The 14,271-nt window shown below is 44.4% G+C and overlaps 1 protein-coding gene across 2 annotated transcripts; it reads left to right on the forward strand.

Moving 5' to 3' along the window:
* Positions 1-2,506: 2,506 nt before the first annotated feature.
* On the forward strand, positions 2,507-12,600 carry BIRC2 (baculoviral IAP repeat containing 2). Of its 2 annotated transcripts, none has more exons than XM_042862533.1 (9): positions 2,507-2,673; positions 3,361-5,362; positions 5,469-5,568; positions 6,733-6,811; positions 7,510-7,555; positions 8,380-8,622; positions 9,733-9,987; positions 10,102-10,143; positions 10,991-12,600. In XM_042862533.1, the coding sequence occupies exons 2-9, from the start codon at positions 4,489-4,491 to the stop codon at positions 11,182-11,184; spliced, it is 1,833 nt and encodes a 610-aa protein (XP_042718467.1). In that variant the 5' UTR covers positions 2,507-2,673; positions 3,361-4,488; the 3' UTR covers positions 11,185-12,600. The 2 variants fall into 2 exon arrangements, with proteins under 2 accessions (XP_042718467.1, XP_042718468.1); XM_042862534.1 differs by having other exon boundaries at positions 2,507-2,627.
* The last annotated feature ends 1,671 nt before the right edge of the window (positions 12,601-14,271 follow it).

Raw genomic sequence — 14,271 nt, forward strand, 5'->3', positions numbered from 1 at the left:
GGGAAAGGGAAACAACACCGCCTTTTCACCTTCCTCTCTTCAGAGCTGTTTAGGGATATGTGACAGAGGCACCATTAAAGGAAGATGTCTTAGCGCTGTGGAAACAATAAACTGGAGAACAAAGCAGAGAAGAATCACAGCATGGGGAGATTTACATTCATCAGGCCCCCTGGAGAAGATTTCTGGATGTGCAGTTGTATCAGATGCTTCTTGGGCTGTCCGACCTACTCATTGCTGGCATTCTTAATGCACACATGCTGCAGGGTCACTGTGTTCCGCCTCCAGAAACCAGCTATATCACCTTCGCTATTTCAGTCAACACTGTCATTAGGTTTATTTTCGCAAGCACCGGTAATGTGGCAGTCACGCTTTTATTAGCACTGTGACCTCTATGAGTGCATGGGACTTGCTCAGAAAGCAGAATTCTCTTCAGTTGAGGAGAGCTTTATCAGCCTTTTGCCTCTTCTCCAGAGCAAATAATCTGCAGATTAGAGCATCTTGTTTATCAGTCCAACTGTGATCTTTGAAGTCTGAGGCAGCAGGTGAAATGAACAGCCCCATCATGCCATGCCACAGGCTCAGAACCAAAGTTCAAGCCTACTGCTGTCAGCTTGTATCCGTCTGAAGCACTGCTGTGCTTCTCTCCCTGCCTTTGGAGTTCCCTCGCCTGATGCTGAAGCCAGACTCAGGATGCTGCTGATAATGCATCACACCTCATGAATTTCAGTCCTAAAAATAAACCTTTAGTTATCTCTGAGCTCATGTCCTTTGAAGAAAGGACCATCCATCACTAAGAAGGCAGGAAAAGCTCCCTCATCTCTTTTCCTTGTAATTGCAACGGAAATGCTGGGAAAGGAGAACTAGGGGAGCTGCTACTATTCTCAAGAGTCAGAGCAAGCAAAAGAAGGCTGGCAGCTCAGGCCAGCTACACTATTTCTGCTATTATATGTGTTTTAGCCTGCTTTTCCATTCCTCCCCCTCTCTTCTTCCTTAATGCAACATGATGCTTGCCTAGCAGAAAGGCAGAGCCTGAAACTGCTTGCCTGGAGCCTGGGAGGGGAGGAAAGGGCAGTTTCTATTGCAGGATCCGGAGGAGGCCAAAGGGTATGGAGGAGCAAAGGGCAGGGATGTGGCTGGGATGGCACAGGCAGGAAGCTGCAGGATGGAGTTAAAGAGGAACACTGACTTTTGGAGAATGTTTGGTTAAAAGTCAAGAAGCCTCCTGGAATGGACAGAAATGAATTCAGTATAACTTCATTTGGGAATGCCTGCCTGAAGTATAGGAACATCACCATCTTTCTCTATGAAAGCAGAATTTAAACCATACGTGCACATACAGAGCTCAGTTCCTTATGTGATACTGAATTCCCTGTGTCCAACAGATGTGAAATCCCACACCTGATCCTCCTTCAAATATGGCACTTCTGGAGTTATCTCCATTTTTCCAGCATCAGTGTTGTCTTCTGAATGTCAGGAGCTTCCTTAAGGTGACACCTCGGAGATCTGATAAATTTACTTTAAAAAAGCTTTTTCTGAATTAACTGCTGAAATGAGAAGTTTTTCTACGTCTGGAGTTAAGTGAAATGTCATGGTGCTTTAGCACTACCTGACTGCAGCTATACACATTCGAAATCTGACATATTATCAATGTCATCACACGTGACAGAAAATTCGAACCCATTTTAGAAGAGAGATGAATCGTCCACAAATCCACCTTACTGGAACAGCCACAAGAGGTTACCGGCAGAGTCATAACGAACCCTTCAGCAACGCCTGCTGCGTTTCTACGCTGCAGCTCCCAGCGGTGCGAACGCCCTGCCATCATTCTGACACCACACACATCAAGCGGGGCTTTCTCATCTTCTGCTTGCTGTTTCTCCAGAGGAAATGTCATACCACGATCTGGCAGCACCCGCTGCGGAAGTTTTCAGCTTTCTGTATGCGCTGACACACGCTGGTGGAAATTTGCACTCGGTTTTGCCTTCCTCCCGTTGTTCCCCCGTGACTTTCAGAGACCGAAGCGCAAGAGGACACCACTCAACCTCTCCCACAGCAGCCCGTATCAGGCAACGCTGCGAAGAAAAGGTTAATAAAAAGTTCAAACGCGAAGGTAGGAAGGCACCGGCAGCCCCTGAGGAGAACTCCGCGTGCCGAGCGCGCAGCACGCGGCACAGCCCGGGGCACGGCCTGGAAACCCCCGCCCGCCTCGCAGGGGAAGAACGTCGAGTGCAGGGGAACCCCGCACAGCCAGGAAAGCACCCGGCGTCCCGCCCAGCGCCGCGCGGCACCGCTCCCCGCTCAGCAAACGGCCAGCGGGGACGCAGCGGGGACGCAGCGGCTTCTGAGGGGGTCCGGACGGCGAGGGGGGCAAGGTGGGCGAGGGGGGAAGTGGCCGAGGCTCGAGGTGGGGCGGAGCATCGAAGCCACACGCCACCGCCACGGCCGGGACAGGATGGAGTCACCGCCCCTTCGTTGTGCGGCGCATGTGCGCCGCTGGGGCTTTCCGGCGGCTTCCCGGCCCTGACGCTCCCTCGGAGTTCCCCGGGCCGGGGGCCGCTCCTCGGCGCATATAGAGCGCGGCCGGCCCGTCTGCTGGGAGCAGCCGGCGGAAGCCGCGGGGGAAGGCTGTGAGTCGGGGGGGGGACCCGGCGGGGCCGTGGCGTCGGCGTGGGGGTAAGGGTAGGGCCGGGGGCGAGCGGGGCGGCGCGGCGGGAGCGTGGGGCCGCGGGGCGGCTGTCGGGGCCGCGCGGACTGCGGCTCTCCTGCCGCTGCAGCCGGCTTTAGGCAGGCGGGAGAGCGACCGAGCTCCGCCGCGCTTGGCGGCTCGCTGTCATCGGGGCTCGGCGGCGAGCCGAGGCCGCACGCAGAACGGAGGCGGCGGGGAAGCAGCGGCCCACCGCTTCCGGAGGGGTTTTTCGGGGCTGTGTCGGCGTGACGCGTCCGTCCTTTCAACGCTTTTCTGCGGAGCTTGTCGCGCTTAACTAAACGAGGGGTCTGGTGGCTTTAACCTGGCGGTGTAATAAAATTGAATCCCCGTTGCCTGAGGTCCTTTAGGCTTAAGGCCATCTAAACGGCCGTGCCTTCCTCAGTACGCGATCTTCGCGCAGTTTTGCAGCGGGAGCCGGGCTGCCGGCTCCATCCGCCGCAGCGCTGTGCGCGCACGGAGCTCCTGCGCGTGTGACGGGAACCGGGCGAGAGCCGGCCGTGCCACGGCGCGTTTCCTGAAGGGAACGAGCTGCCGTTTCAGAGAAGCTTGCTTTGCACTTTTAGTGCTTCTATTTGTAGCTTCTGCTTATCTCGCTATTGCACGCTCGTCGTTTCGTGTATTTTGAAACGCTCCTCTCTTTTTTTCCATCACAGGTTTCGTTCCACACAAAAGTGCTGATTGAAATTACAGACATTCACAGTTTTTCTTTGTGAGCAGTCAGTACCAGCATGGAGGCGTAGGCACCTCAAACGGGACTTAAGTCTGGACTCTGGGAGGTAGTTCTGTGCACAAATAAAGAAACTAAGGCTGTTTTCTCCTTTTACCCAAGGGTTCTGTTTGCTTTATGAACATGGCATACAGAAAAACCTTAATTTATCACTATGAGGTGTTGTTATGTCCCAATGCAAAGCAGTTTATTTATGTTAAAGGTGATAACTGCATACTTGTAACTAAGGCACCAGGTTAAAACTGAAACACTGTGTTGTTCATTCTGTGCTGCTATAGATAGAAGAGCCTGGGGCTGTTCCAGGCTTGTTAGTTAAGATAACTCATCCTTGTCACAGGCAGTGTATAGGATTTATTACATCTCATAGCTGAGCTTAATATAAGTGAAGTGGAGTGTAAACTGACTTCTGAAATCTTAGCAGTTCTTACAACAATATTCAAGTGTCAAGGCTATTTTTGGCAGTTCAGCAGTTGGAAATAGACTAGATCAATTCAGTTACATCAGTTCAGGGGCTCTTTTGAGATTCCTAATGAGATTCATAAACTGAAATTTTGTTTGTATCGTTGCTCAGCTGCATAGGGTGAAATAGTTTTTAAATCACTTGGCAGTATTTTAAACTGGGAAATGCAACGTGTCCTCCACCCACCGTTTTAGTTTCTTTATTAACGAAAGGATTTTGATAAACCCGTTTGAGGCTTTCCCCTAAGGGCACTAACCCCACCTGCCTGACTGATCAGTACTGCTCTCCACAGCAAAGGGAAAGCACATGATGTTACTGTGTAGCGTGAGGGAAAGTCCTCTGACATACCTGTATTTGTCAGTGGGATGGATCAGCTTTTGCACAGAAAGCAGTTGTGCAGACTCAAGTACAAATGTTTTAAGTCTGATAGTCACGTGTCTGATTCTGTTCATACAGTGCATTCAAAGTTGCACGTAAATATTTCATTTCCAGGTTCTTAATTTATATAGGCAAAGGTTATTCAGAATTGCCTTTAGTGCACACAACTACCTCCCAGAGGAAGACTTGTCCCACTTTTTCCAACAACAGTTCATTATGAACATAATGGATAGTAGCCCTTTGTTGGCAGGCGTGATGAAGCAAAATGCTCAGTCTGGAGAACTGAAGTACGACTTGTCTTGTGAGCTCTACAGAATGTCAACGTTTTCTGCTTTTCCTGTTAATGTGCCGGTGTCAGAACGAAGGCTGGCCCGGGCTGGGTTTTATTACACTGGTGTCCAAGATAAAGTTAAATGCTTCAGTTGTGGCTTAGTGCTGGACAACTGGCAGCCAGGAGATAATGCTATGGAGAAGCATAAACAGGGGTATCCTAGCTGCAGTTTTGTTCAAAACATGCTATCATTTAACAACCTTGGACTGTCCACTCATTCTGCCTTTTCTCCTCTGGTCACAAGCAACCTCTCACCATCTCTACGTTCCATGACACTTTCTCCAAGCTTTGAACAAGTTGGCTATTTCAGTGGCTCTTTTTCCAGTTTTCCTCAAGACCCAATAACTACTAGGGCTGCCGAAGACCTCTCGCACTTAAGATCTAAGCTTCACAACCCTTCCATGAGTACAGAAGAAGCTAGGCTGCGCACTTTCCATACGTGGCCCCTGATGTTTCTCTCGCCCACCGATCTGGCAAAAGCTGGTCTTTATTACCTGGGGACAGCAGACAAAGTTGCTTGTTTCACCTGTGGTGGTCAGTTGAGTAACTGGGAGCCAAAAGATAATGCCATGTCAGAGCATCAGAGGCACTTTCCTAACTGCCCCTTTGTGGAAAACCTCATGCGAGACCAACCAAGTTTCAATGTTTCCAATGTGACCATGCAAACCCACGAAGCCCGTGTTAAAACATTCATTAATTGGCCAACTCGGATTCCAGTTCAGCCTGAACAGCTTGCGGATGCTGGTTTTTACTATGTAGGTAAGAAAACCTGATGTCTCTGATGTCATTTGTATTGCTGCATCAACATTTACTTTAATGTAAGTTGTGTAAATGGTTGCTGGATATTTCACCTTGTGTTTTAAAGGCCGCAATGATGATGTCAAGTGTTTTTGCTGTGATGGTGGGTTAAGGTGCTGGGAATCTGGAGATGATCCATGGATTGAGCATGCAAAGTGGTTTCCAAGGTAACTTGCAAATTCTTTATCACAGTTGGTTCACGTCCTTACTGTTAAAGTAGTTTTAATTCTGGCAGTTATGTATGGCACCAAATGTATTTATTTTTACCATATGGTGTATAGATTATCATTTCGTTATATTTCATGCAGAAACTCTTGATGTGCTAACGTGGGTTTGAATCTTTACTTCATGAACCATGGTATTTAATGCTTTCCACTTAATGACTGAAAACTGTATGCATCCCCAAATCACTGTTAGCAAGTGATACTGCATTGTTAATGAGAACACCTTAGGTAAGGGAAGCAGTCAGAAAGCAGGCTGAGGAGAAGAGCTGCTGAGAAGTGAGGTGGAGAGGACCTTCAACTTTGGTCTGGTTCTGTGAGTGTCGTGAATGCTCTTGAACCTGCCTTTCAGCAAGTAGTTTAGTCTCCTAGGTATAGAAAGGACTGTGAAGATTTCTGTGGCTGTGAAAAATGGTAAAAATAACTTCTGAATACATTCCCTGTAATTAAGAAGTAGTTGCATACTCAGTTGCTGTCTGTACCTGTGGAAAATCTCTATCTCCATTAATGACAGAAATAGCTTTCTTGAAATTGAGTGTAGCTAATAGAAAATCTTTACATTGTAGATCTCCAGCTAATCTTTCATAGCCAATTTACCTGCTCCTGTTGTACTGCAGGATGCATGTATAAAGTGATGCCTTTTGTTCCTGTATTTAAGAGATGAGACTCTGAATTCTTCAAGCAGATCTGGCTTTGATAGCGGAGTTGAGTTCTCTGAATTTCTGAATGATGTGAGTAGGAGATAAAAACCATGAGATGTGGTTAGAAACAGTTTATCACTGCATTTGTAATGGAACCGATGTGCTGTCATATCTCATGAAGTGCCATTTTGACTAAAAGTATTAGCACATGTAGAGCTGCTGCATTTATATGCCTAATCCTACTGGCTGCTGAACATAATGGAAAAGCTTTATCAAAGTGTGGCCAGATACTATACTATATCAAGCTTACAGTTTAGAGAACTCTTCACCCAATGAAAAGGAAGAGAAACATGCATTTAATTTATGCTGTGCTGTTGTAGGTGGTTTCGTTCTTCTGCATTTTTATTTTTCGGTTGTTTCCATTGCGAAATAGGAAATGTAATAAATTATGTCTTTGCCAATGTTTCAGGTGTGAGTATCTGCTCCGTGTGAAAGGAGGAGAGTTTGTAAGTCAAGTTCAGGCCAGGTTTCCTCATCTTCTTGAACAGGTAAACCTTACAGTTCTGTAACTTCGCTTTTTCCCTCGCTGAATAGTGCTGTGCTCTTCTGGAGGGTCCAGTACCTCCTTCTGCCTTCTAGATATATTTCTGTTAGGTTTACAACATGGTAAATGCTCTTTATGAGTACAAAACAACAAAATTAGTGCTGAGCCATGGGTAATGGGACTGAGTGATTAGAGCTTACCCTGTACAGGGTTACTCACAAAGGAGTGTCACGGGAAATTAAAAAGGAGGCGGTATAATGTTATTGTAGTAATTCCAAGGTTACAACACTCAGTCATTTACAGACAATCCTTTGTTACTCGTTAGGAGGCAATTAGATCCTTTGAACCTCAGTGTCAGGAGAAGGAAGTTCTGATTATGCAAGTTCTGGTGAATAATGCAAATCAACAGCTGCTGTTTGAGGAACTGGACACGGGCAATTCTAATAGTCTGCTCCTCACACATGAGTTACTTTTGTCTACAGGTTTTCTGATAAGAATAAGGTGAGCTCTTCACAGAAGTGGTCAGCACTAACTTTGTATTGGTTATCTATAAACTCAGGCTTATGTAACCACGTGTCAAATCCGTAAGGGGGTACCATTCAGTTAGAAAGCTTAGCATGACTGAGAGACTACTGTGCTGGTGTGGTACATAGAGGGAAAAGCAATGCTTGGATAGTAATATAATTTCATTGTGTTCCACAGCTCCTGTCAACTTCTGATACACCCGTAGATGAAAACATGGATCCAAGTATGTATAACATGCAAAGCACATTGTCAGAGTTCCTCAGCACTCTGTGCTCTTAATGACTGGATCTCTGAAACTGATTTGTTCAGCAGTTCTTAGATTTGCTTGGGAACAGCAGTGTTACAGTTGTCTACGCGACTTCAGAGAAGCTACTTCTAGAGATTGGAACTTGGCGGAGCAGTTGCTTGAGGATGTCATGAGGTTGTGCAATTCCATTTTTAGGCATGTAGCTGGTTAGAAAGGGAACTGGGCAGCAGTGATCAGGGAAAGGGTAGGACAAGCTGATAAAGTGAAGCCTTTAAGTTCCATTGTGAGCAGAACTCCAGTTATGCTGAGTAGGAGATAATGCTGTAGTTCCTGCTGGTTAAGGACAAAGACTCAGTCCCACGTGCCTGGTGCTCAGGAAGTTGAATAGAAAGTATTTGTTGAGAGCTGAAATAGCATATACCACAAGGAATTGGTCTCTGAATTCAGAGTTTCTAGCTTCTCAAGGCTGAAGTTAGAAATAACTAAGCATAAAAAGCCCTGCAAACCAACATTCACACAAAAAAATCCCAAGTCACAGTGGGATTCTGTGTGCTTTCTCTGAGCTATCTTAGATAATTAAGTGAAGACTTGATGTGGATCAGAGTCGATGACGGATTCAGTACAACTGAATCTAAATAACTTGTTTTAGTTCTTAAAACTAATTGCTAAAATGCCTTTGAAAAAGCCTAACCACTGAAGGTATTAGCTTTTATAGTATTTAGGTTTTGCATGTAGGTAATGATGACTTGTAGGAGTATTCTGTTCTTTTTGATAAACAATGACTTCTTCTGTTCAATTAGTTATTCATTTTGAACCTGGAGAGAGTCCTTCAGAAGATGCAATCATGATGAATACTCCTGTAGTTAAAGCTGCCTTGGAGATGGGATTCAGTAGGCGTCTGGTAAAGCAAACAGTGCAAAGTAAAATCCTGGCCACTGAAGAAAACTACAAGACTGTTAATGATCTTGTGTCTGATCTGCTCACTGCTGAAGATGAGAAGAGGGAGGAAGAAAAAGAGAGACAGCTTGAAGAAGTGGCATCAGGTATGCAAAGAGTCAATAGAAATGAAAGCATGAGGTGTTTGCATTGTTCAGCTTTCTGGCCTGACTTTTCTGGTTGTTTTTTATTCATAAAGTAATTTAACTTGCAGTTAGAATCAGCTTCTGTAAAAGTATTGTTTGGCTGTCTGTATAGAACTAGCAGTCTCAGTTCTTTCCCTTCCAGGAGCATGGTTTGTACAGGTACTCGGAGAGAATAAGGCAATTCTAAACTCAGTAGAAGCAGAGTCATATTTTAATAAATTTGTGCTCTTATATTGCTATCAATCAAATTTAAGCAAAATCCTTCAAGACTTTTTTTTCTTGGTCTCCTTCCAAATTTGTCTGCTTTTTGTTAGTGAATCAACATAGCAACCTCTTCGAAGAGGACGTGAATTCTTAGTAATTTAAATCCTGTAGGATTGTCAGAGGTCAAGGCTTTTTTGTCAGACTCTGTGTCTGACTCAACTGTGTATGTCAGCTGTTAACAATGCTTATGTGATGCACCTTTGACATTTGCTGCTGTTTCTAGACTGTGTAATTTTTTGAAGCAAAAACCTGCAATTCTAGAGTCTATGAAGCAGTAAACTGAATCTCTCAATTTGAAGTTGAATTGGCTTCTTGCCTGCTTGCATATTCTGTCACAGAAGCGGAGATGGCTTCAACCACTGAATCATTATGGGAATGACATGGTTTTTTTATTAATTGTATGTGATAGACTAATTAAAAAACAAAATTCTCAAGTCTAGTTGTGCTATGCTTCTTATTTTCCTGCACATAATTCTGTTGGGTAACTCTTAAAGATTGATCCCATCTGCATGTCAGCCTATCAGTTCTCAGCACTGGTGTTATGCAGAGGATGATTCTTGCTAGTGTGAAATTAGGTAGGATACCCTGGAATGCTTTCATCCAGTGGTGGGAGCAGGAAGTTTCCTTAGTAGAAAAAGCTTCAACACTTTTTTTGGCTTTCTTTAAACCTACTGTGTGTGTGAACACTGCTAAAATTTTGAGGTCTTTTTTTGATGATCTGTAGTAAGTGAATGTTTTGAAGAGCTGAACAAATGCACCTTGGAATACTGTATGCCTAGCAAACATGTAATCTGTTCTGTATTCCAGACGATTTGTCCCTAATCCGGAAGAATCGGATGGCTTTATTCCAGCGTTTGACCTCTGTACTTCCAATCCTTGGCAGTTTACTTTCAGCTAAAGTGATAACAGAACTTGAGCACGACGTCATTAAGCAAAAGACTCAGACACCATTGCAAGCAAGGGAACTGATCGATATGGTTCTAGTGAAAGGCAATGCAGCAGCCAGCATATTCAGAAACTGCCTAAAAGATTGTGACCCCATACTTTACAAAGACTTATTTGGTATGTCATTTTTTTTAACAGTTGTCAGTTTATCAGAGGCTAATTAAAGCTGTATAAAAATCACATGCTGTTGGAATACAGAGAAATAACTTGAATGTTTTCCTCTTATTTCAGTGGAGAAGAGCATAAAGTACGTTCCTACAGAAGATGTATCAGGTATCTTAAATTCTGCTTTCTTAATTTGAGGGGTATTGTGGGACACGTAGTTAACATCCTCAAAAGAGAAGAACTTTGTTTAAGAAATGGGTTTTATTCTGTACCCTCTCCCTGATTTGCTTTAGTAAGATATGTTTATGTGAAAGTTAAGTGTAAGCTCATCTGTCTGCCTTAACATTGTGCTTTACACAGGTACTTTTGCACTAGGTAGAGCTTTCTAGAGCTTAAGAATTCAGGCACATGCTGGACTTGAGCCTGGTACGAAGTCTCATTCAGGCATGTGGTTGAAGTTGGGCAGTGAATAGTAGGTTAGCATTTCACAGCAGATATCATGATTGCCACTTTTTCATAGTGGCTTATAGCTGTCCTAAGATCTAGTTTGGCCAACAGCTGGAGAGAAGAATTAATCAAACATGAGTTAGTTTGCTCTAGTTCTTACTCCCATAGTTCAGATGCTTGTGAAATTTAATATGTTAATAGACTGCATTAAAGTATTCAAGCCTGAATGTAGTTCACTTCCACCAGTCAGTGTACACTGTGTCTCTAATATCTAAACATGAAGAGTACAGCATATGCTAAAATATGAACAGAAGGCTCAAGGGCTGGAGCTGGTCGCAATCCCTGAGCTGTTTGTTGTATTACAGAAATGGAAAGTACAGACTAGCTGGTTCTTTGCGCACCAGTTTCTGAGCTGAGATGTGCTTCTGTCCACAAATATGTTTGCCATGTATATTTAATGAATACAGATAGTCACATTCCATTTCACTCTTTATTCCCCTACTTTCTAAGCAGAATGCATTTCTACTCAGGCTTTTTAACAGTTCTTTTTTTTTTTTTTTTTCCCCAGGTTTACCTATGGAAGAACAACTGAGGAGATTGCAAGAGGAAAGAACATGTAAAGTTTGCATGGACAAAGAAGTTTCTATTGTTTTTATTCCATGTGGGCACTTAGTGGTATGCAAAGAATGTGCACCATCCCTTAGAAAATGCCCTATTTGCAGGGGGACAATAAAGGGTACAGTTCGTACATTTCTTTCGTAAGGAGGGGAACTTGCAGAATATCTCTGCCCAACAGATGACAGAAACATTCATGCTTAAACCAGCAGTGTCTCCAGAATGGGAAAACTGTGTTACAGAAGATGATTAATCAGTTATCTAACACAGTTTGTGTAACAGTGGAGCATATCAACATAATGAATATTTTGGGTCTTGCTTGCCAAAGAAAATTTCTATTTATAACACTAACTCAGTACTAAGATGATGTTTCCTTCCTAAGGAAAGTAGTTCCATTAGTATGCTGTTATCTGAATAATAAAACCCCTCTGGTCAAGTTTCTCAAATGGAGCTTTGCATAAGTCTTCATCATGCATTTATTCCTTGATGTGTGGTGGGCTAACTTTGTTCTCTCATTCCTTAACAAGCTGGGGCAAGAAGATAGGATAGAAAAGTACATGGGTCAAGATAATGAGTGGGAGATGGCTCAAGAATCTGTCATAGGCAGAGTGATGGGGTGAAGGTGAATTTAATTTACTGATAGTTAGTTCTAGTTCTCACTATCCTACTATTACTAAAACAGACCACCTTCCTCCCCACCTCTGCTGCCTTCTTAGGCTCAGCTTTATTCCTAACTCTTCTGCCTCCTCCCTGCCCAGAATGTGTTTTTTATTCATGCCTGCTGCTTCTGAAGACTCAAGTATAGAACTGCTCTTACAGAACAGACTACTCTGGTGTGGATCTGCCCCATGTGTGCAGTCCCTGCCAGAAAGCCTGCTCTATGGGGGTTGCTCTCCAGAGCCAGAGTTTCTAGTAGGAGCCTGCTTCTGCAGGAGCTTCATATCCAACCTACAGCTCAGAGGATGCCCTCTGCCAGCAGGTGGATATCTGCTCTGCTGTGATCCTCTATGGCTACTGGGGGACAGCCTGATCCACCATGGTCAAGGCAGTCTGCTCTGGTGCCAGGAGCTGCTCTTGCCCTCCTCCTGCATTGACCTTGGTGGCTGCAGGGCTGTTTCACTCTTTTTTTTTCTCCCTTGTCTCTCCCAGCTGCTTGTCTAGAGGTGTTTACTCTTTCTTAAATCTGCTATCGAATGTAACCAGCATTGCTCACTGGATTGTTTTTTGCCAGCCGTGAGTCCCTGTTGGAACTGGTTAAGTCTGTCAGCCTGTGGTCTCTTCTCACAGAGGCCATCTTTGTAAGCACCCTCTGCCTCCAGCATCTTCCTATGTAAGGTCAGTACAGGATGTGAGGAAACAATTCAGAGGGATGTTCTTTGATAGTGAATTTCAGCTACTGTTCTTCTGGTTTGGTTTTCTTGTAGACCAGGGGGAGAAAATAGGCTAACTGTTGCAGGAAAAGCAAGACTTTCTAAAGTTTTTGATTGTGTTTAGATATTTGTGTAATGTATATTAATAACAGTTTATATGAAGAAAGAATTAAAAATATTTTTACTTAGCAAATGAGTGCTTGTTTATTCTGTTCTCATTGTTGGCTTTTCTCTGTAGGCTGCAGTCACTAAACTTCTCCATCAGAAGTTTTTTCAGTTCTGCGATCTTTGGTGTTTCACTCCCCCAAAGTAGGGGATTCACACTTCTGACATTATTATTATTATTAGTTAAATAAAGCAGCATCTGGTACTTCCTTCTGTCTCGATTTTTTTTTTCAAAGAATAGAAACTGTGACCAGGAATGGTTCTAAAGACCTGGAGATTAAATGAAGGGTAGCTGTGTAGCAGTCTAACCTTAATGTTGAAAAATTAAAATGTAAATGCTGTATTTAAAAGTTTACAGTGACTGTGCAATTTAATAGTAAGATCTCCCAGCCTCCTCGGAAGCCTTGGGATTGTTTTGTGAGCTGGTAATCCCATGACTGCTTTAACTATTGGCTCTTTACCTTTTTCTGCTCTATCTCCCTGGGCTGGGGAGATAACTCACCTCTATGGGGGAGAAAGTATTCATGGATATTTTTCAAGGCCTTAACATCAGATTTTAGGGGAAGAATATGCTGGGGCAGCTATCAAATCCTGCAGTGTTGCCGATTTGTCAGACCTCATCTTTCCGAGTTCCATGGTAATGTTGAACTGTTTGTAGGCTTCTCAATCTTCACACCTGTGTATAACAATATTGAAGTGTCTTTTGTTCTAGTGTGATATGAAAATGCTGTTTCTCAAGTTCCAGGATGGTGGCAAGGTGTAGATGTGTAACTGACTCCCATCACTTCACCTATAGATCTTATGTGGACACATCTTTTGTAAAAAGCACTCCACAGACATGAAGGTGGCAGAAGCTGTACAGCTTGTGTCTGGTTATGTGATTTGGTGACAGTGAAATGGCTGCTTACTGTTCAGAGCAAGACCTGCATTATGCAGGGAAATGCTTGTTTCTAGCAGATTGCCATTCATGCATGAAGATGTGACATGGGTGGTGTTTGTATATATCTTTCCTGTTGTACATCTGAACAGTAGATTAACGAAAGCGCCCTTGTCTGAGTCTTTCAAGGAAACCTCTGGGTCTCCTGGCTTGGCAGTCTGCCTGCTGAGTTCCTGCATGGACTGAGCTGTATGTTGTATTTGTAGCAGAACTGCAGCCACACCTTTCTGAGGATGCCTGGAGACAGGCTGGACTGATGGGCTGGGGCCACTGGGATGAAGTTGAACAAGTCCAAGTGCTGGGTCCTGCACTTTGGCCACAACAACCCCAGGTTAATGCTATGGGCTTGGGGTAGAGTGGCTGGAAGATGCTGTGGAGGAAAAGGATCTGGGAGTTGGTTGATGCTTCGTGAATGTGAGCCAGCAGTGTGCCCAGGTGACCAAGAAGGGAATGGCATCCTGGCTTGTATCAGCAATAGTGCAGCCAGCAGGAGCAGGGACAACCCTCTGTGCTCAGACCTGGTGAGGCCACACCTTGAGTACTGTGTTCAGTTTTGGGCCTCAATACAAAAAAGAAATCGAGACCCTGGAGTGTGCCCTGAGAAGGGCAGCAGAGCTGCGAAGGGTCTTGGATCACAGGCCTTATGAGAAGCAGCTGAGGGAACTGGGATTGTTCAGTTTAAAGAAGAGGAGGCTCAGCGGAGACTTTATTGCTTTCTACAACTGCCTACAAGGAGGTATTGGTGAGGGAGGGGTTCAGCTT

Source organism: Lagopus leucura, unplaced genomic scaffold (genome assembly GCF_019238085.1).
Source record: "Lagopus leucura isolate 7727_CA_CO unplaced genomic scaffold, USGS_WTPT01 Super-Scaffold_702, whole genome shotgun sequence".
Lineage (NCBI taxonomy): Eukaryota > Metazoa > Chordata > Aves > Galliformes > Phasianidae > Lagopus > Lagopus leucura.